This window comes from Galendromus occidentalis, unplaced genomic scaffold (genome assembly GCF_000255335.2).
Source record: "Galendromus occidentalis unplaced genomic scaffold, Mocc_1.1 scf7180000077427, whole genome shotgun sequence".
Lineage (NCBI taxonomy): Eukaryota > Metazoa > Arthropoda > Arachnida > Mesostigmata > Phytoseiidae > Galendromus > Galendromus occidentalis.
Window position 1 is genome coordinate 191,780 of NW_003805415.1, and position 23,337 is coordinate 215,116.

Sequence of the window (23,337 nt, forward strand, 5' to 3'; positions counted from 1 at the left end):
CAGGGGAATATTCAGAAGTTTCTCGTTACAGGAATTCACGTCGACGCCTCACGAAGGTCTAACGCGAGAGCCTTAAATAATTCTCTACGGCATGAGGGACTCGCACGAGCTGAGCGATGGCAGCAGGGCGATTCTCGTAGATGCCCTTCGGAGTCAATGACGTCTCTCCGGCTTCCCCAGAGGGTCCTTCTTAGAACCTGGGAATGACCACGAATTGTGTCATCGGCTCGCGGCAGGTTCATCTAGCTTTGAGATGCCCCGCGTATTCGACAACAACCTGTCCATTCCCAGGGCAGGGGATATTATTCCGATATCTGGGACGATACCGATTTCGACGAATATCCGACTGGTGCTCTGCTGGACGACCCGAGCATTTTCCCGATTCGGACTAATCCCTCTCTCTCTCTCTGCGAGGGAATTCAATGGAGCACGCGCGTCTCTGCCGAATCAGAGGGAGGAAGTGCTGCTCCCGATCGGCAGTATCTCGCAGAAAATCACTCCTCGCGATCGCAAGCAACGGCGGGGGAATCTGGAAAGATCCGAGACTGCTGCAATGCGCTCGAGAATATTTCTCCGCAACCGTTTCTCTGTCCATTGACACTCTGTTCGGTCGTTGTTTCTTCCCGTATCGAACAGAGGAGTCTTTGTCGCCGCTGAGTGAGATCCGCCGCAGGTGCCGCCGCGACGGTCGTCGTAGACGGTAAACCATTGAGCCCGACCCTGTGATCCGGCGAAATCCTGGATTATCCTGGATTCGGTGCTGAAGGCCGCGTCTGGGCTCGTCTGTCTGATTCCGCCGATCTGAAGAGCATCCGCAGACTCCAATGGAAGTTTCTCTCGCTGTTGCTGCGGGCAGCTCGTAACGAGCGATACCCTCACGCAACTTGACGTCCGGTCGAGTCGACGCTCGATCCATCGATTGGGAATCAGTATTCGAGAGATAAGGGAACAAAAGTGAAACAACGAGAGAGGCTGCTCTCCATTTGAAAGCTATTGTGCGATCAACGGCGGCGGATGCGACAAGCTCGCCCAAGAGCACAACGGCGACTGGCGTTGTTCGATACAAACCTGATTTTCGGTCTGCCGGACTCCCGACATTTCTTGAAGCCCGTCGTGAAAGCATGTGTGGAGCTTGCCAGAGGCGTGTCTGCTGAGGTGGATCCGAGCGGCCAGCTAGTTTGTATTCAAACTAAGGAAGTTGAACAATGGCCGAGGACATGGTGCCCTTAGAGAATCCTCATCGTGCTGTGATTGTCAAAGCTGAAGGCTCGGAAGTACGTCAGCAAGAATACGAGTTTCAAAGTGAGCCCGCAGAATACGTGACGTTGGGAGAAGTAGATCCGCGTCCTGAATCTCCGTCGGCCGAGAATACGGCTCCCCAGGGGCCCGCTCTCACAAACGTCGAGCAGAACGATGGAGTGGTCCAGCACGAAGAACGTGTTGAGCATGAAATGAGTGATGTGCACGTGCCTCTGATGCCTGGAGCGCATGAGGTGCACGAGCTCCAGCTACGGCATCCGAGAATGCCGCCGGCCCTCTATACGTCTCAACTAGCGCATGAACCTCACGGAGTAATGTACTACCCTTCTGCTAACGAATACCACGTCTTGGAACCAGGTAAATGTCGTGCCGAAACGTACGATGTCCTCATTGAGCGTGGCTCGGATACGGTCCTGCACATAAGTCGCACTGGGACCCGGGAGCCCATGCTCCCTGATCCTGTCAAAGTGGATGAGCCGGAGGATTCCACACCTTCGCGGAATTGACAGGTGGATCGAGAGCCTTGTCCATGGAGCAAGTGCTTCGCCATATCTCAGAGGCGTCTAACTCGTTCTAACCGCCAGATTTTCCCGAGTGGGAGGTCTCCTATAGGTATCTGGGTGAAAAAAAACAAGGCTGGCAATCGAACTCGGCGTGACCGTTTGGACATGACGTCATCGGGATAGAGCGCAAGCGATTGTTTTTCGGTCTGGCTCCCATTTTTTGCTGCGAGTCTCGTCGACCTTTCGATATGATCCCTGTATCCTCCACGTTGTTCAGGGAGGAATCGATTCTGTGTTTGATATCTGGAATACATCCGAAGAGGTGTGGGGAATGTTTCCATTCGAAATTGAATTTCATGACGTTCATGAATCTGGCGGTCTGGATACATAGGTAGAGAGATGTTCGCCCGACCTTGACTGTGACTTTTGAGCTCCACTGCTTCTCGATACCAGCACGTGAGGGGTGTGGACGGAGCTCGGCAACCGGGTTCAGATTCATTCCGCGATCTTGTTTCCCGAACCGGAATTATCGAGATCGATAGTATCGTCGCTGAAAATGTACTTAGGTAAAACCAGAAGCTGATGCGGGAATTCGAACCTCGAACCAGGACTAATTTGATCTTCAATTCTTCCAGTCGTTCCGCCGATCAACCGAGGATTGAGTTACGCGCCCTACGGCGCTCTGTATGCCCCGGATGGCCGCGGTGAGTAGAACACTGAGGTGCTGATTTCCCATAGATTGTATTCGCGAAAAATCGAGATCAGAACGACAGTCGCCACACGAAACTTCGCTCGATCATTCCAAGAAGAAGAAAGCGTCCAGGAGCTCCGAGTTTAAAATGTGGCTCCGATCTGAGGGCTTCAGGCGGATATTTTCTGAGCCCTGGTCGGATCGAAGCGGTGGGCGAACGATGCCGCCACTGCTTCGTGGTCCATCCAAGCAACTTTCCATACCAAGTACCGTGGTACGCAAAGGAACAATGTCGGTTGTGACGGTGATCATCATTTTGTCACTGATGATGGAAGTGAATGTTATCAGATTGGTTGCCTATGACTACTTTCAATAGGTGGCTAGTGTTCGTTGGTTGGTTCGCTGGTTCGTTTGCTCGGTCGCTCTCGTGTGCGCGACTCCGTGTGTCTAAGCTGCGGTGTCTCATTGTATTTACGTTGGCAGTTCCAAGTGCATTCTAGCATCACCGAAACTGGAATGGAACGGTCCTTGGGAAAGACACGGCTGGTTCGCTCGCCCGGCTGCCTGGCGCTGTGATACACGCTAGGGTGAAAGTCTCCTTTCCTGTTGAAAGTGGCACTTGTCGTTCGCAAAGTGTTTCCCAAGAGTTCCTTTCAACAGCGAGCCTCGCGAGACCTCTCCGTCCCTTAACGAAGCACCTTCCCTCCCGTTGAGAGGATACTCATTAAAGGTGCATTATTTGTAGCGATCCGGAGACTCGATAGGGTCTCCCTGAGGGCGGCGAACGAGAGTCGGCGAGAGAGAGAGAATTCTCCCGGAACAAGGGGCTCTATGTCGGATACAACAACACAGTATGACGACGGAATGAGGAATGTCCGCCCATGGTTCCTCGCTCTCAGTTGTCGCGGACGGGCTGTCCGCTGCCTCTGCTTTGAAAAGCTTCAAGCAACTAGAATGTAGAAGAATGTACGAAGAGCAGCGTGTGTCTCTCCCCTCGCTGCCGTCGGTGTCGCTCAGGAGTGGGGGACTGCTCGAGAGAACGTACAGAGAGCAGTCCGGGGAAACGAACAGGAGCAGGACTACGGGCAAGAAGAAGAGGAGCTCCGGCGGAGAAATGCAGGAGAAAGAGAGGGGTTCCCAAATGGGGAGGGATTTAGAGCTTACGAAGGCGCACCGCTTTTGGCTCGTTCCTTTCCTTCCTTCCTTCGTTTCTTACTCTGCCTGCCCGCCTGCCTGGTCCGTCGGCTGGCTGGCTGGCTGGTTGGTCGGGCAGGCGGGCGGGCGGCTGGCAGCTAGGGTAGGATGCCCCAACCTCTTTACTCCCGTTTTTCCCCAGTGCCGGCTTTCCTCCCTCCAGTGGCTCGTTCGAGCCGCTTCCCCCTTCCTGCCGCTCCGTCGCTTTGGCGGCGGGTGCGCGGGGCGCTCAGGGTAGCAAAGCATTGCTAGCAGAGCGAAGCAGCTCGAAAGTAGCAAACGAGTTTCGTCTAGTGAGAAGCGAACTCGGTAATTATTGTTGTTGTTGTCCCGACTTTCGTTTCCCTTCCGGGCTTGGCCTCTATTGTGGCTTATCTTGGTGCATTCTCGCCTGCGCTAGCTCAACCTACGGGAGAGTCGATTTTCCGAAGACTTCTGATCCGGTCTCGGAGCTTCGGCTCTTCAAAATCCGCGATCTCGTTCTTCCCAAACATGAAGCCCCGACGAAGGTCATGCGCTAGGGTTCACCGGCGGGCGCGATGTCGGTTGCAGAGACGTGGAAGATTCAGAATTTCGGGGTCTTACTACAAGGAACTCATCAAGAAGATGAACGGGCGCGATACTGATATTCGGGAAGAGTCTTTCTATATGAGAGTGTAGTATTTCAAGGAGCGGCTCTGGGACAGAGAAGGTTGCCGCAGCGAGTTATCACTAAACTTTTTTTTTTTTACCCTTACAGATTTTTATCTTTGTCCGTCAAAATGTAAGTTCCCTCAGGTATTTTTCTCAAATAAGGACGGGATAAGAAAAATAATTCCAACATCATGAAGTGTACAGCGGCTGGGACAATTCGAGTGGGCGAATCGAATCATGTATTGAATGATCTTGTGATGGGCCACTCACTGCTCGGCTGGGGCTCGGTCGGTGTTGAGCGCTTCGATTCTTTATTAGGCGATCAGTCTTATCCTGGCCAGTCGCTTCGGAAATTTGCTTATTCAATGTCAAATTCGGAGGGAGTCTGGTCTACTCTGGCTTTTCATGAAGCGACGAACAAGCGCGGGCTGGCTCAGACACACTAAGTCAGCTGTCTCAGTGGTTGACGTTCAGCGTTCTCGCCATTAGTCAGGAGGGTTTAGTCAAACAGATGTATCCAGCAAAACCGCCCTCTCGTCCCTCCTATATTCCGTTTGTGTCCTATCGGTGCAGCGAATGCATGCTACCAATCGTTTACATTTTCATTTTCCACTATTCTCTCCTTTTGGAATACGAGGAACAGTCGAAATCGCCGCCCCTTGAGACGGAAAGCTCTAGGGGACGCTTATGAGAGAACTCTATGAACGAGACGAGGGGGAGAGCCGTTCGGGCGTGTTCTGTCTCGACATACGATCCGCAGCGTGTTCTCGTGTTCAATTCGCAACGTGCTTTGGCTGGAGCGGGGATTTGATTTCCACACCTTTTCTGAACCTTTCTCCACATCCATAATTTCCCCGCTCGGCTCATCAGAGAGCTCCGTCGCTCCACCTCAGCTCGAGCTCCAGTGCCGGAACCGACTGTGGTGCGAACGATTTCTCAGACGCGCCCAGAGTGACAGACCGCTTGCCCGTCTGCTAGGCGGGTCGCTTCCCTCTGAGGACAAATCGTGGGTCGTGATTCTCCCTTCGCTAACGTTTCATTCCATTCCCGCGAAAACTTGTAAATCATTCGGAATTACCACAGTCGTTCGTTTCCCTTTTCCGAATTGGAATAAAGTACGATTTTTTATTTTCTGCCGCTTCTGTTGTGACAGAGCAAGCGGCAGATGCACTCGCATAATTCCTAGGAGTCGGCTTTGTGCTCCTTCTCAAGAGTCTTTGAGTTTCCGCCTCGAAAGTTGGAAAGCTTGACTAGGATCTTAAATACTCACCGCGCGATCCGAGCTTACAGCGTCCGGTACGAGGACGTGAGAAACACTCTGAGATTTTCTGCCGAGTCCATTGTTCTTACGATATTTGGTCTCTCATCTTTTTTTTCTTGGAAATCTCTGTGTGGGTGATTTTCGACACGTGCCTCGAGGAGAAAGACGGCTAGTTTGGAAAACATATGAACTCGGATTCCTGGATCTATTACGAATCCACGATGAATTTCCTATGAATCGATTAGAGACGCTGAGTGAGCGGCTTACCGGACCGTTCAACGGACAGAATGCGGTACCGGGCGCCCTGGGTTCCAGACATCGACGACGAACACGGGGTTGAAATGTAAACAGCCGGCTAGCTCGCCCGCTCTTTGACTGACTGGTTGACGGGCTGGTTTCATGGGCGTCGAAACTAACGAGTGTCCGATTTCAAACAAGTTACGTAAGAATCTTTTAAGCTCGACGAGGCTACCGGCCGGTCGCTCGCCTGCTCCCCCGAACGAGTGTCGCAGACGATGTGGAAAACCTCTGAGAAATTTTCAGAGATCCTGGATCCCTGCTCCATCTTTTCCGGGCACAATGCACTCCATCCCGCCAAATTCCATCGTTCCGAACACGAGCAAGATAATCCACCAATCGATATTCCCCCATGTGCAAGCATGATGTCCCGATGACTCCCATGAGGGTTTGCGATGGGACTTTTTCCGGCGAGCTGAACGGCATGCGTAGTCGCCGAGCAACTCGATCAGGGCATGTCTCCAGACTGAAACGGAACAAACAAATGAAGCCGCTTGTCGAACCGGTGGGGAGGGAGGGAGAGTATCGTGCGTGTGAGTGCCTTAGTCAGCGAGTGTCAGTCAGTCATTCGGTCGGGCATTCGCTGGGCCGCTCTCGGTCTGTCTGACTTTTCCCGAAGCATCTCCTCTCCTCCTCCGTCGTCGTTGTCGTAATCCTCTAATCCCACTCACTGATGGCTCAACCTCTTCTTCCAATGCCTGCCTGCTTGACTGGCTGTTTGGCTTGATGGCTGCCTGGCTGGGGCTTGTCTGACGGTACTTGTTTCTCTTCTTTGTTTCTTCTTGGTCCCCAGCAGCCTCCAATTGACAACATCGATACTGGCTACTGCGGTTGCATCAATTCCGATCTCTTTCTCCTGCGGCCCGGGAACCGCACCGAGGATTCGTTTGTTCTTGTAGGTCTATGACTCGACTGGCATCATCTGAACGTTCAGAAATTACCGTCATTGCCTTGCCGATTTCGTAGGTCGCTGGAGCAGTTGTCGATTGAAGTTCGTTAATCACTCGCCGACGCGACCGAATATGAGGACGGCGCCGGCGGTGTCCGGAGCGATGGAAATAACGCTTGCGAGGCTCAAGATCGATCTCTTCTCTTGCTAGCTATAGTAGGAGGTTCGAAATTCCGATCTGAAACGTACAGGATTTTTCCGCCGCTGTCCACGGAATGCGATTCATCGAAAAATGTGGAACCATTTCGAGATCATGAGGAGTAGTCTAAGGAACTCTTCGAAACGGCAGTGGCTTAGCGGACATGGCGTAAATCCTCGGCCACACGGCGAAAAGAGTCGGCGCGTCTCCGTTGGATTAAATGACTCGGAGTGCCGAGAGGTCGTCCGGAGGGCATTCTCGCCGCGTTCGATTTCGATTGTGGTGCGCTTTCCGGAGGAATGTCGCAACATGGAATCGTAATTTCGGGTCCGGATTCCGAATTCAAGGGTAACGAGCTCAGAAGTTCAGATCGGATCCAACTGACGGTAGCGTTCTCAGGCGGGTCGATGCTGATGGGGAATAAGACATTTCAACGGCGGGGAAGAGCAGTGAGGACTCTCAGGAGGGCCGCGGTTTCAATTCAAGAGCTCGCCAAGCCGATATAGATCAGAGACAGGTCACTCCGTCCGCGCCGTTGAGTGGGAGACGGAACGGCTGAGACTGCGATCGGACGAATTGATGGTGCGAGCTGGGAAGATTCAGTGAATGGATCGGGTGAAGAGGATCGATGGATTGATGAATGGCTGCTGATGCTTCTTTTTCCTCCCAGTCAGTCGTCAGGGACGGAAAGCGGAGGCCCCACTCGCTCAAAGTGTGTGCGAGCAAGTATCTCTGTTCAGCAGGCTGGCAGCGAGCGGGCGGAGCGAACGAAGGGCGGTGCCTGGGGACCACCACCGCCATGATGGCGGACAAATCGATTTGTGTTTTGGCTGCCGCCGCCGCCGCCGCCGCCGCAGCAGCGGTGGCAACGGCGGCGGCGAGGAAGGCGCCAGCTCCTGCTCTCCTGCCTTTGCTCCTGGGGTAATGCTCGCCGTCGCCACCACTACCACCGCCGCTCTGAAATCTTGGACTGAATGAACACTCGATTCGGTTTCTCCCCGTCGGAAGTGAGCGTCATTAGACGAATCATGGCTCGAGAGTTCACGATCCCTCTCGGCGAGCCGAACTCAAATAAACAATCGAAACCGATAGATTGGAGTCCCAAGACTCCAGGACTTCGAAATTGGTGATCGGAGCTGCGAGACCGGTCATGGAATCCTTTTCCTTTCTGGATTCGTTTCTCCAGGAGCTCGATCGCTCACAATTTCTGGAACGCTGATCCACGATGCTTGGTGTCACGGGGACATCGACCGCGTAATTCCGGAGGGGAAAAAAACGCTCCGTTCCCCTCTTCTCTGATGTTCGGTGAAAGTTGGAGAAAGTCTCGCGAGCGGCCAGAGAGTTTCGACTTTGCCGAGCTGGAGAGTTCGCTGATGCGGGGGGCGGTTTAGTGAGCTATGGAAAAAGAAAGAGAAGCCACGCGCCATAAGCGAAGTGATGGAAGACCCGGATGCCCCGAGGCCTATTATGCCAATGGAGAGGCTTCCACGCGGTCGAACGAGCGGGAGGCGGCTGCGGCAAGCGCTGCCATTAGAGCATATGCGAGAAGCCGCGAATGCGATGAGGACGCGAGCCTCAAAACAGGCCAGGCGAATCGATTTCGGAGTCGCTTCAGAATCTCTCTCCTCCTCTCGGAACGTGCGCTCTGTCCACAGAGCGTTAACATCCGGAGTTCGGACCCTCATCCCGGTCGGGAGACTTCCTAGTCGAAATTTTAAGGGGACCTCGTTGGAAGGGTGCGGGGTTACGTCAACGCTGGAAAGCTTCCCATGTGGAAATGCCTATCAGAGAGCGTCTTCGCTCGTATGTGCTGTGGATGCAAGAATGATGACGAGAGCGGGAACGATGACCTTCTTTGACCATCCAATGATTCGTTCTTTCCATTTCAGTGCCTAGTCAAACCTCACCATCGATGGATAGCCTCAAAGGATGCGGTGTAGATGGAGGTCTAGTTAGTTTGCCTCCTGATTCGGGCAGGTTGCTGGACTCCTCACAGCAGATCGGAGGTCCAGACGCCGCTTCCGACTCTTTGGTTTCACTGAAGCCTGGGAGTAAAACTTCCCTTCCGTCTTCCCCCTCAAGCCACCTCAACCCCACTCAGGCCAAATACTGTGAGTTCATTGAAAGTCCCTCCGATCCGAGCCCGAACTCTCGGACCAGGCCCCAAAGAACGGACGATAGTTCCAATGGGTTCGCGTGGTTTCTCTCTCATTCTGCCGTTTTGTTTTCAGGCGCATCCGCGACAGGTGGGGTCGTTAGTTCGGGCGGAGGGGGTAGCAAGAAGAGGCAACGGAGACAGAGGACGCACTTTACGTCGCAACAACTGCAGGAGTTGGAAGCAACCTTCTCAAGGAACCGTTATCCAGATATGTCTACGCGAGAAGAAATCGCCATGTGGACAAATCTAACCGAGGCCAGAGTCAGAGTGAGTGCAAACAAAGAAACATTTCTCAGCCCGACCAAAAGATCGCAGTTTCTCGTCCGAGAGATCTTCGGTACTCGGTACGCTTCCGTCGCGATGCTAGCGAGGGCTCCGCTGATATTCGCGACTAGAGAATCGCTACAAGTCAGTAGCGATGAGCATCGGAGCAGATGTGCGCTCTAGATTGGGTGTGTTCAGATCGCTCACTCAGAGTTAAAGGAAGTTGATAATTAAGTTATATCTCGGCGATCACGAGCTCCTAATATCAGAATCGTGACCTACGACGCCCAAATAGCCAAGAGCTTCTCGAATGCTTGGCTACTCTGATTCGGGTGGGCTTTCCATTCACCTCAGGAGGGAAATCGTTTTCTCGACGACTTCGGCCCAAGTGTTGCTCCGGTTCAATCAGTCGGATGCTCGATTTAGATTCGGAACCCGATATCTTTGGGTCACCTGTCTGTTATCATTCCCGATATCGAGTCTTGTGCGGTAGCTGAAGCAAAACACGGCTTAACATGGCAGGTGGCGAGAGAGCGAAACGCTAAAAGATCATCACAAGGGGAGAACGCGAATCTCACTCAGTGGCACATGATGAGGATGCGATGGCGAATCTTCTCTGAACAAACAGAGGACAGAGAATTCGGCTTGTGGGCGCTTAAGGGAGGAAGAACGTTGTTATCTTCTATGTAAACACGGACCGGGAGCGAGCGGCGCAAGCATCTATAAATTGCACGAAGGTTTGCACCTGACCCAGCCCAGGAGCGGTGCATGTCATTATCCGACGATTTGTTCCGGTGAATGGTACACGATCTTAAATTGTACTTCTTACACACACGACACAGGTGTCTTGTCCCAATTGACCCGAACACAAACATTAATAGAGGGGCGGGTGAAACACTAGGTGACCTTAAAGGCGACCCGTCTCAACAAATCATGGCTGGTGGCAGCAATCGTTTCGAGCTCCCTACATGCATATGTATGTGTGTTCTTCTCGCAGCATGCTGAAGCGTTCGCGCATGGAGTAGCGCACATACACATGTACAGCAATAATTACACATCGCTGGCTCCGATTCGATCGCGATCGAACGCGTTTTCAAAAGCATCTCATTCCTAACACGGATCGACTTTTAACTCGAACTTCCTTCCCGACTCAATGGCATTCGAGCCTGCTCGGAGGAAGGTCGGTCCCCCTACGATCGCGAGCTAGCGGGGCAGCCTGTGGCGGTGATATGAGGTGTACTTTGGAAGGCTCACCGGGAACGAGCTGCCCTCAATGTAGCTAAAGCGTCCAAGAATAAACCTCACCAGCTAAACGCACTCTCGGGGCCTCCTCTACAGAATAACCCTTGATAGACGGTGAAGTCTAATAAAAAGCGGCAACACCTGCCTAAGTGTTATTGGACGCTGCCGCCGCCACGGCCCGCAGTCACTGTGGGACTCCTGCCGAGATAACAGAGATTCTCCTGTACACTCAGCGGGAAACTCTCATTCATATCCTGAAAGACCGCAACACGGATCCTGGGAGAACGTTTGGAGGGTTTCTGAATTTTGTCCGACCTAACGAACGGAGCCGCTCCAGATTCAATCGAACTTGCGTTGTTCCGCCTCCGCAGCACGCGGCGTTCTTGCAGGGCCACGCAACAGTGGACTGCGTTTGATCAACTCTCGCTATATTGCTTGTTTTCGAGGCTCAACAGTTGACGGCGGCCGACAGTAACTGAACGAGGCTGGTGTTTCGAAATCCGAGCCGATGTTTTTGTCTTGAATGGAGCGAGTTCCAACTGGCCGAAGCCAATATTGGCCACCGCCGTTCAGTGAGTCTCGGCACGTCCAGAGAAGGTGTTGGTGGACAGGGTAGGTGGTAGCGCCGGGGCGGACGGGGAGCCGCTAAATGAAGACGGATCTCCCTCAACAGGAGGAAACTCCACACCGCACCCCAGGAAATGACAAAATGGACAACCCACGGATATTGCTTTATAATACAACAATGCCCCCTCCTTCTCGCGGCGCTTGATTCCCCAGAACAATTTTTGTTCTCTAGTTCGCGCTCTCGATCGCGACGCCCTCGGCTCCCTGACCAGGAGTCGAGCACCCCAGCTCCTGGCCGTCTCTGAGCGCAGACTCGGAAAGTCGCTGATGTCGAAAAGAGTTGAGTCTTCACAGAATCTCGGAATTGTTCAATCTCACTCAGATCTGATTCGCCGGTGCAATCCTTGCAATCCTTTTTGAATTATTGGAGGCGAACTTGAGGAACGAGCACCGATTGATGGCCCTCTGATTGGGCTGACTAAAGCAAATATTTGTGGAGACACATAGGAGATCTCACTCGAGTTGTTCGCTTCCAATCATTATGCAGATACGTGCCTGAATTGTTATTTTAAGAGCCTCTCGTGCTCCACCGAGGTCCTCGTTTCGTCCCCGCGAAACAACCAAGGCTTGTTCTCTCTCGATATTTGCAGTACCGAGACAACAAGCACGACCAAGCTCCGCATGTGAGTTGTGTGAACGTGAACAGCCAGAGAGACAGGCAAGAAGAAGCCGAGAGAAAAAGCGCCTGTTCCCCGATGAGTACACGGATTACAAGTGCACCTGAGACACCCGCTCTCCCGATGCAGGCGAGATTTGTGTCGGAAGCACTCGTTCGCCGATACAGATCTCATACAGGATGCAGAACAGCCAAACCGTTTATGCGGGGACGTTCCTTTGCGATTCTTTGGCGTGACGGGAGTCCGTCTGCTCCGAATTGGCGCCCGTTGTTCACGCTTCCTGAACTCCGAAAGGAGGTAAACGCTCCCGTTTGACAGACCGCTCGATTCTTGACAATGGGATTCCCGAGGTATCCCCGGTCTCGGCCATGGCGTTCAGGTAGTGAACGCTCACTCCTCAATCTCTACGGGAGTTCGCTGACTGTCCGCCGTGGGGGAGCTCATGCCGAAGCGATTCGGCAAACATCGGAAGAATAGTGTTGCCATCGAATAGCAATCTCCTGGAGCGTGGCGTGTCGTGGTTATGGTTAAGCCTGATGCACGAGCCCCCCGCCCAACCGCTATTTTCCTATAGTTTCCCTGTGCTGATATCAACGGGTTACAGTAATGGCCCAGCCTTCGCAATACGCCACAGTAGACTCCGTTCAGAAGAAATCGCTATGAGACCACCATCATTTTGTCTTGAAAGCGCAATTTATTATCACCGCCGGCGATCGAAACCGCACCGATGACTCGACACCTACGTCCGGAGAGCGGTCCGGCAACGTGGTGTTTGTTCGAGAAAAACTCTTCGGATTAGAAAAACTAAGCTGGAAAGGCGGGGAGCCCTCCGTTTGCAGGGAATCTCGATCGTTCAGCAGCGAGACAACAGCGAGAACACAGAAGATGGGCGACGGGTATCAAGTGACTGAATGACCAACAGGCAAATAAAATGACCGAGCCAGAGTAATCAACTGGCGACGGGTAGAAGGCGGGTGGGAGTCGAGCGACCGGGTGACAATGCTGATCGTTCTACTACGAGCGAGAGCATCTGCTTCGGCCGAGTCATAAAACAGTTAGAGAGACAAAGAGACACCCTGAGAGGCAGAGACAAGCAGCAGCAGCTTCAGATGCAACGATGTCAGAGCCCACACGCAGCGGCAGACACCCGAGACAGGCAGCGAAGTGTCACACCCCATATGCAAATGGCTGTTTGATGAATCTTCTGGTGTCTTCTCCGGATGAGCTCGCTCGCAGTAGCGGCGGTGGTGGCGATAGCTATGAACAGCAAGGTACGAACCCGGGCGCGCAGGCGGTAAGCGATCTCCCTCGTTTACTTTTGAGGAGAGGACAGTTTTTGTTCGTCCGACCGGTGGGGGGAATGTTGGGTGTAGGAATTATGATACCCCGCGAACAAGGAAAAGAAGATCCACCGCGTCCCCGGATGATCGCACTTGTCGGGTAAATATTGTGTATGGCACAAACGCTCTCATCTCATGAAAACATGAGCCGACGCCGACCGAAGTCGAAACTGTCATGAAAAGCGTCGGGCTGGTCTTGAATATCCTCTTAGACTTCTGGGGACATTTCATTGGGAATAGAGAGGGGATAATTCCACTTCCCCGAGCCGAAGGTAATCGGAGTCCGCTCCTCTGAGGAGCGGAGTTCGAGGGAACCAGTGACACCGAGCTTGATGAGCGTCTCTGAGTCGAGTCTTCTCTCGAAGCGAGTCGAGGAGTCAGTTGCCATCAAAGCTAACCGCGTCAGCGAGCGCAAGGGACAAGCAATACGAGAGCCGCCATAGACGACCCTCGCGACCGACGACCAGGGTTTCGCTCAGCGGGAGTTTGGGAGTACCGAACAGCTTCCCCTCCTGCGGGGCCATCGCTCACTCCTTCTCACACCTAGCAGACTGACTGACTGACTGACGGACCGACACACACATAGACCTCCGGGCTGACTGACTTCAATTCATAAGTCAACTCTCCGCAGAGCGGCTAGAAGCTCCGCGCTGCCGCCGATATATGGAGGGGGAGAGGATGACACCGATATATGCAAATTAGAGTAATAGACTGACACTGGGTATTCGACTCGATTCGGGGATAACGGCCACAACACAACTCACACACCTATTCAGCATCGAGACTGGTAGGTATCTCCAAGAGACTAGAATCCCATGGAGCGATATTGGCTCCCGTCTCCGTTGATTCGGATCGACGTCTTAAGTACCTCGATTATTTTTGTATTTTACTTTTTATTCCGGAGAACGCTCGAACTAAGATCTTATGGAACTCACAAGATCGATTTATCCCCCAAATCCCCGAAGGCGTAGCCCAACACTTGTTACTGCGGATTTTCTAGGATCAGTTCCCTATGAATATCAATCAACTCTAACTAAGTAAGAACTGAGAAGGCGTCGTAATCTGCTGATGGAGACATGGACGGACCGTCTGTTAAGAAGTGGTCTCTGCTCGACCGGACTCTGCGATTCTGTGCATAGGCTGTACCCTACTCGGCGCTAGTCTCCCACGCTTTTTTTTGCGATCGCTAAAAGGGGCGGGTATGTCTAATCCTGATGTCTTCGTTCGCGACCTCGCCAGCAAATTGATTCCATCCGGATCCTTGAGCGATTTCACGCTTGTTGCAAGAGCGCTCTTCGCGTGGGAGATTGTTCCCTTGCATCTTCATACCTCCCGACTTCCTCAAACTCGCGTTCGAAGTTTGCTTTACAACGCGATCGAATCCATTCCGCTATCGGAATTCTCGAGAATGCGCCACCAGAGCTCGGCGTTCCCACCAGCAAGGTGGCATGACCCGACTGCCGATGCCGTCTCGACGGAACCCGGCCCAACTCGAGATATCGATTCCCGCCGGCGGAGATATCGGATCGCTGGCGTGGAAACGTCAAAGGACGAGTTCGCTCCCGCTCCTTGCCCCGGTCGACAATCAGCGCCGCTGAACAATAAGATAGATGTCCGGTAAGTGTGCGCACGAGTGTGTAAAATCTGTCGCGAGAGTGAAAGATGCCTTTGTTATCGTTTGGGAACAATCTGCTGCTCACTGTCGTCAGTTGCTAGGATGGTCCTTTCACTCGACTCGCTCCATCCAAAGAAACGAATTGAGGGGAGCTATGTGAATCACGCTCTCCTGGGAGCAGAGGTGACATTCGCGACAGAGAGGGCGACGATGGCAACAACGACCCCGTCGCTCGGTGTCACCACCACCACCACCATTACCACTCGAGTGTGGTCGAACCTCTTTTAGGACCGCTAGGCTAACCGGTATGGCCGTTCAGCTGCCGCCACCGATGTCGTCTGCTGATGAACTCGACGAGTGACTCGATGAACTTCATCCGAATGCCCTGATCAGAGTTTGATGAGCGTCTGTCACCACGCCACCGTGACAGGTGCCTAGCCGCTCTCGGTAGTTGTTGTCACTCACTGGGTCTATCGGTTCGTATGATCCGATATTTCGACTCATTAGACTCCTCTGTCATCGACATCCCTCGTCTCGGTAACACGTCGCTTTGGATCGAACCGCAGCTTCATCGAAACCACTCTCGGCTCGTCAGAAAAGAAAAACGAACGCCGATCACACCTGATTGTCATCGGGACAAAATGTGATGTTCAACCGGAGTCTCTCTCGATTCGCGAAGAATGCGACCGCGTGTCGCCACGCGACCCAGAGGATTCCCGAAAATCCGAACCTATGCGGCTTTCGGTTTCGGATTCTGACGAGCACGCCACTCGTGTCGAGTCGCTTGTGGTCGACTCAATCCATAGCAGGTGCCGGTGAGCAGTTCCGCGAATCGACGGCTTCCTCTCGGGTTCCAGAACGGAGTTCAAGATTCCGAGCCGAGAGCCGGCCAGGCGGCGATGCAATCTAAGTAGAACGCAGAGCAAAAGATGATTTCACGATGAGTGAACGAGCAGAGTCGCAGCGGAGCGGTGATGTTCGTATCGACGACCTCATATACAACGACAACCTCACCCATTTGCAACAGGCGAAACACTGACTGAGACCATTTTGGAGTGGATGAACAGGTGGACCGGGCGACGGAGCGAGCATTGATTGTAAAACATGTTCTTTAAGGTGTGGTGGTTGTAGTCGAGGTGATAGAGGCTGCCGGCGGCCCGTTTCGAGAAATGCGGCGGTGTCTGGGGAAATGAAGGATCATTTGTTCCAAACTCACCGTTGCAGATCGCTGCTCCTCTGCTCCATTCATAGGCACGATGAGGGCAGCAGCTGTGGCAAGCGCTGGCTGCGAACAAGCAGCGGGAGAACGTTGGTAAAATAAACTTACCTTCGTTACGCCTGAAATTTCGACATGATACTCGGCTGCCGCTTTTCTCTCGTCTAGAGGAGCTTGCCACCTCCGAGCAGGCTGCTCGAGAGGATCGTTTCCGGGATTCGAAAATTCGTACGTGTGGCTCGATACGAGATCCAACCGAATTCCCAGGAGGCCGACGAGACAATGCGCTACAAGATTTCAATTGGAGGAATCATCTGAAAAATCCGTCGATACCGGCCGGTTCATCCGCCTTGATGAATTTTAACGGTGAATGACTGTCAGATGCTGTTATACCGCGGATTTCCGAAATTGAACAAGGGATAAGAATAACAACATCGACGAGGACAAGGAGGACTGGTGATCTTTGGAATCCTTGTGTGATATCAACCCCGACAGCTCCCGCTTCTTAGCTCGTCGGAGTGCAACCCTTCATTGACACATATGGAAAGTACTCGCTGTCTGCAGCAATTATCAGGTGACTCGATGAGATAGAATCACTGACTGAGTCGAGTTGTCACTCGTTTGCAGCCCCGTGGGGTAACTTTATCGGAAGCAAAGATCGCGCGATAACCCTTCGCGGAGCAACGAAACCCAACCCTTCACCGCCCGAGCTCGGCAAAGCCCAAGGGACGAGAGCCGTCAAAAACCTCGACCTGTTGATTACAACTCATCGCTCCGGGCTGAGGGGTCGTCATTGTAACAGGAAGTGCACTCGATTCTGACCGACGAAATTTCGAGTGTCGCCTCGATCCCGCTTCGAGCTCGGCAAACTCTAGAGTTCGCGATGGGCACTTGGGAAACGCAAAAGGAACGATCAGGAACACCGGGCTTCGCCTGAATTCGGAAGATCTTCAAAGATTCTCCCGTCCATTCCTCAGAGGCAGTCCCAGCGAGTCTCCCTGGGAGGAAATCAGCTCAGAGGAGGTGTCGTGGTGGATGGTTAAAATTCAACAATACCAAGACATGGTGACTGCGTCTCGCAGGTTCGGCTACCAGCCGCGCGAGCAAAAGGGTACAGCTGAATGGGCAGACAATGATGGCAAGACCGTCATTTGATGGATGAGCTTGTCTCTACGTTCTGACTAACGAGCTGGTAAATAATCGTCGAGTTCCCTGACAAGGCAAAATCCTCTTCCAAACTCAACTTCATGAGTTTCATGCAGTCGTCATCCCGAACTCTCAGTCGGGAACTCAGCCCTTCCAACGCAGTCACCGATAATGCTGGAGCGGATCACATGAGTCGAAATTGTCCCGGATCGTTTCGAGGGCTGTCGTTGCTTCCTCCGGAAGGTCAACGTCCTTGGCCGACTGACTGACTGTCTTCTCCTAAGATGTCCGAGTGTCTAGCCTTCGTCTGATTCCCCGCCCTAGCAATCGTTGTCTCCGTCGTCGAGGTCTTACCCCCGCAGCCGCCGCTCACTTTTAGCCGCCAATGATATAATAAAGATTACTCTAAATCCTGCTTTATCCCCATCTGAGCCTAAGCCCGGAGGAGCCGCTGCTGTGGCGGATCTCGACCGACGACCGTCTTCAGCGTGGTCCGCAGTCGTGCAGGTTCTGCTGCCGCGAACGTATTGATTCCAATTATCAAGCGGACCGTGACTTCTTCGAATGTTCGGATTCACTGAGCGTCGGCTTTCCGAAACTCTTCGCCCAGGCGGAGTTTTCCCCTCTAGCTGATCTCTCGATCTTTCCAAAGAGAAAACGTTTCCCCTTTTCCAAATTGATCCCTCCCCCCTTGTGGATTCGAGCGTGAGCTGTATCATTATAGGGGAACTTGAGTTGACGTGTCGACTATGATGCTCGATTCAAGTATGCAGATCAGAACGAGCCCTTTCAGTGGCGCCGGCGATTCAGTCGGCAGCGGATGTGATGATAAGGGTTGTCTCTGATCGGAGTCAAGACGTCGTCTCTACAACATCCTGCGGAAGTGGGCGATAAACGCAGCGAGGATGAATAACCGTAAACAAAGGACGTTGTCGATGACTAGAAGCGGCCATAAATGCCAATTGAATTGTTTGCAACCGCGGTTTTGACACCGATTCCCCACTGTTGCTCTAACAACTGATACGACGGGAAGCTACCCCGAAGATAGCGAAAGCTGCCTCCGAGCGACCAGGAGTTGCATCCCGGAATCGCCTAATTCCAAAACGAAACTAGCCAGATGGTCTCCGAGGAAACGATTGAAGCATCTGGCAGTACACGTCTCTTAGTTCGCGAGCCGACGGCTGGTTCCCTTCCGGAGCTTCCCCTTCAGTTCATAAGGTCCGTTGCGATCGCGTAGTCCGTTCGGTGCGCGCCCATCTAATAACTTATGTGACTAAAGGGAAAAAAACGAGCGCAAATAGCGGGAGTCTCGATTTATCTTGATTTGTTTCTTTGCTGTCGTTGTTGGTCGAAGCCGTGTCGGTCGCCGACGACGTAGTTGTCCCGTGGTCGTTCTCGGTGGGTGTCGGCCGTGGTTATAAGAGCGCAAGGATAGCGTAGCTTGGCGCTTGCTCGCTCGTTTGGCCTGCTTTCTTCCTCGTGTACCGACCTTCGCGCTGAGCAACGTTGCGTCTGACCGGACGGACGGTCTGCAAACCATTTAGCTCAGACCGACAGACGGGGGCCGCTCGCTCGCTCGCTCGCTCGGCGGAGCGATCGACCGACCGACCGGGCCACAAAGCGTTCCAAATGAAGACATACAACCTCAAGTAGGCATGAAGCCATTTGTAAGCCACAAGCACGGATTCTCGCCTAGACTCAAATCGCTATCAATCGTCATTTAACGCCGAAGCGAGCCAGCCAGCCGGGCGGCCGGCCACTCAAACAACATCCACGTTTACGACTTGCGACGATACTCTCAGACCGAAACAGACTGTCGTGCTGAAAGGGACGCGTCATCCGCACGACGGCGACGTGCCGAAGCGTTTTCCCCATGCACGGATGCGGGCTTTCGTATTTCGATTTCATGGGCTCGACAAATCGTCCGAATACTCCTATCGAATGAACACCGCGGGAAGAAGACGACGAGGATCGCGGAGCAGAAGGCCGGGGAAATGAAGAGAAAAAAAGAAGATTGAGAATCCTTGCTTCGGTCTTGATCCTCGAATCCATTAGAGGACGGTCTGTCAGTCCGCGCCTGAGTCGGTATCTCCGGGTCCGCTTTTACCCTTCGTCGTCTTCGTCTTTTTCGTTTTTCTTCTCCTGCTTTTCTTATGCAAATTATATTCAATCCCTGGATCTTCTACCCAAGTGTGCTTTGGCGGAGGAAGAAAGTTTCTTTAAAATTTCTCTGCTTATGCTTCCGGTGGTGGGAGAGAAGTGAACGGAGAGATGGTGGAAAAGGGCGAATGGATGGAGATCTTTCATCAGCGATGGTCGGAACAGGATACTGAGGATACAAAGTTGAACGGTGTTCATTGGTATCTCATCATATTCCGTTGCCCTCGAAAGCTCTGATCCATTTTTTTTTATCTAATGAAGAGATATGCATGCCTTTTTGCGAGAGTTTGCGATAGCTGCGTGGGAATAGCTTCGGTAGTTGGAAGCACCGAGTTTCACGACGCTTCGATTAACGTCCTCGGGCCAGAACCGCTAGTATTGCAGCTTGATCGTCGGTCTCGACTCGACGGAAAGTGGGTCAAACACGTAAGGTCAGCGCGTCGTGCGAATTCTCCCATACGCGAGATGACAAGGAGCCGAAGAAGGCTCTGAGGATGAGGACAGATTCAGTAAAATTCTCATTCGAGGAGAACGAGAACAATCCCCGGACCCGTCCGTTACGAGCACAGCTACGGTGCGGTCTCGGAACAGAGCCGGAGTCTCGTCAGCGGCTCGAGGATTTTCAGCCCGATTCCTAGACTTAAGGCTTCGAGGAATGGATGGTGGGATCGGAAGACGAGACCACGGTGTTAATTTGAGATATATGCAAAATATCGAGATCCATACCGCTTTAGAGCCATCATGAGCCGCGCCGTCCGAGGCGAGAAGGTTAACCTTTCCGAAAACTCGTGACCTCGAATCGGAGTAGCGCCTCTTCACTGTTCCCGAACTCGAGCCTCGTGCCATCAAGAGCAGGGGACAGTGTCGGAATAATAGCCTGAAATGCGATGAGACAGGAATTTCTATTTTGATGTCCTCTGTAGATCCCCTCCGGGAAAATTCCAGTCCAAGGGAGCGCCGCTACATCATGCATTGGAATTCAGTGTTTCATCCGTGAGCAGAGCTTTTAGGTCCCGGGAGATGCTCTTTGAGCGAAGGCAGAAGCTCCTCGAGCATCGTGTTCCTCTCTTTTCGCCACGTCACGTCCCACGTCGTGGAGCGGAATGGCAAACTGGGAACAGGAACAAAAAACGAGGACGGGAAAAGTGACGTGGGGAGAAAATGATGCAGAGAACTTGTGGGAACGCTTGAACGGGGACGTCGACAAAATGAACGACACCCCTCCATCACGTCGTTCTTTTTTCTCCGCTTTGCGCCTCGCAGCATTCCTCGTTTGCATTCGGCATTTTTTCATCCTGAGATGATGGCTGTGACGTTGTGTCGTCGAGGGAGCCGCATTCAGCACCGCCTCGCACTCGTCCGCATGCATTCCGCGGAACAAACGGCTTTCCGGGAAAAGTGAACGGTGTATAAATCGAGAAACCAGACTCATGACGCGAAGTTATTGTATCCAAGAGCGGCCGATGAGCCGCTCGACCGTAGTGTGCCCTTCTGACGAATTTCGTCGAAGCTTCTTCGTCGAGTCGGATTGCCTCGGGAGCCAAGCTGACACGTCTAGCCGCACGCTATCGCCGCGATGAAAGTACCTACATAGCTATACTCACCAGCTGCTTTTCGAGCCAGCAGGCTGAATTCCCCTCTCCTCATACTGGGCTGTGCACAGCGAAACCTTATCCGGCAGCAGAGTCTGACTTCTCCCCGAGATCCCCGCTAGACTCCGGTCGAAACTCCCGGCGAGAATTCCTATGAGAATATAACCACCGGCAATAGTGGAACTACTGATGCTCAACCGCGCAACGTGCGAATATAATTGTTATAAATTGAAGAAGTGTCGAGCCACAGTGTCGCGTGAATCGAATAACAGCTACAAACAGCGAAAGCAGCAGCAACGAGGGAAGCCATAGTTTCCAAAAAAAGGGTAAAACCAACCACTGAATAATTCTACGACTCATCCCACTCCGTGCTCGCTTTGTCGCTTTATGGACTTTTGCATAACCAGCAACAATACTCCTGTCGTGCGGCAAAAGGAGCTCGCAAGGCCCTCAAATGAACTAGGGTTTGAGTTTCGTCGCTAGGTACTCGCGATGCTCGCTTCAGGCGGGAACGAAACTCTAGATAGCTTTCATGACTGTAACACTCAGGTCGCCGAGAGGATTGCGGAGACCAAATTATACTCTTCGCACGATAATGTTCTGCGCAAGCGCATCGGCGATCGCTCCGAGTGAATCGGCCGTATCCAGCCGAGTCTGGTCTTCGATTCAATTTTTGAGACATATCCGGAATCCCCCCGTGGATATCGCATTTTTGAGACCGTGTCCGATATCCCGGTAGGATAACTCGGTCTACGGCGACACGTTTGTTTCGGAACAAATACTCTGTTTGCCTGCACTCCTGGCCTGCTCCTGAATCGTTGCGTTGTCCTTTCCCTTAGCAGCTTCCTCTCGCTTATTCCCCTCCCGTTCCTCAGTGACGCATTAAATCTCGGACGACGGTAGTGGTGGTGGTGGTGTCGTTGCTGCTGCGTAGGGGATAGGGAAAACCAAGTCCCGCCCATGGGGAGCATCATGGCGATGGTCGCCTCCCTATCCCGGGCGACGAGGAAGACGATCACAAGCACCGCTACCGCTGGCTTCGCCGACTGAGAGGACAGGAACGACCGACAATATAATTATTCCTATGATCATTGCTCCCCAGTTTCAACGAGTCGTAATTGAGTCCTCCGCGGCTATTATCCGAATTCTCGGTGGGGGTCGATGGAGTTCCCTGGAAACCGAAATCCTCCAGGGTTCCCCATCGAAATGTTCTTGAAATGTCCCTGCTCTTAACGATGACGGCGACGCCGACCTCCGATCGGGTCGTCCTCCTGGCCGATTCCGAGCGAGAAGGCCTGGGAACCGCAAAAGTTACTGGTCTCGTACTAAACAACGGTATTTGCTCGCTTCCAGGTGTGGTTCAAGAATCGTCGGGCCAAATGGCGCAAGAGGGAACGCAACTCTACTGATTTGAAAAACGGCTTCGGAACTTCTCAGTTCAACAGCATCATACAGCCTTTCACAGATCCCCACGATACTGCAGGTCTATACCCTTCCGCCTATCCGACGAATACCTATTGGGGAAAGGTGAGAACGATCAGCTTCATAATTTCGTCCGTCGGGCATAGTCCATCTCGGAGGGAGAAACCCGTATAGGGTACGTAACTCGGACTTGACTGATCGATCGCTTTCGCAGGTATCCAGTCCACTTGGATCTAAGCCATTTCCTTGGCCCCTGGGCCCCACGGGGGCCGCGAGTCCCCTCCCGCAAGGTATGGGAAGCTGCTTTCAAAACAGTTCGGTGGTTACCTCCGTCCCTCCTTCGCCACAGAGCACTTCGTCCTCACTTAGCGCCACCTCGACGGCTACTATTTCCTCCACAAGCAGTGCAGGTAAATCCGGTTCTGGCAGTGGGCTGGCCTCGTTTGTCGGAGCCCTTCAGAGAGAGCGTGTCGCATCGAATTGATTGCGGGCTCTGACTGAGCGGGATGTATTTCCATTCACCAGATGAATACTCAATTCGTTCGGGGGGTCCGTATTCCGCGCCAACGTTACCGTACGCGTACAGCGGACATTCTTCACGCATCAACTGTGGACAAAGTGAAAACCTAGTGGTCGCCTCGTCAACGTCATCAGTTCTCAGCCAAGGCAATGCTACACCGAACCTCAGTAACAGCATCGCTTCGTTGCGACTCAAGGTATCTGAAGCTTTCGGCGACGAATGAGGGGGGATTTCGAGGGAAAAATCTAAGAACTCATCCTGAACGAACTCGCATTAATTCGGAGCAGTCTTCGGAATCTTTCCAGGCAAAACAGCTCAGCTCTGGCTACGCGAACGAAGTTTCCCCGTATTCGCCCTCGTGTAGCACATCAACTTCGTCGCCTAATACGACGCCTACCCCAAGAGTAGCACCTCTATCGCCGACTCCGCCGTCGCACATCACCAACGCTCACAGCTACCCACCAGGGCCTAGCGATAATAATGCTGTATAA

At 52.9% G+C, this 23,337-nt stretch overlaps 1 protein-coding gene across 1 annotated transcript; it reads left to right on the top strand.

Moving 5' to 3' along the window:
* Window positions 1–988: 988 nt before the first annotated feature.
* Ptx1 (pituitary homeobox homolog Ptx1) lies at window positions 989–23,337 on the top strand. Its single transcript, XM_018639225.1, has 9 exons — window positions 989–1,617; window positions 2,399–2,467; window positions 4,388–4,411; window positions 8,817–9,038; window positions 9,159–9,352; window positions 22,258–22,431; window positions 22,541–22,616; window positions 22,852–23,042; window positions 23,152–23,337. The coding sequence occupies exons 1-9, from the start codon at window positions 1,206–1,208 to the stop codon at window positions 23,335–23,337; spliced, it is 1,548 nt and encodes a 515-aa protein (XP_018494741.1). The 5' UTR covers window positions 989–1,205.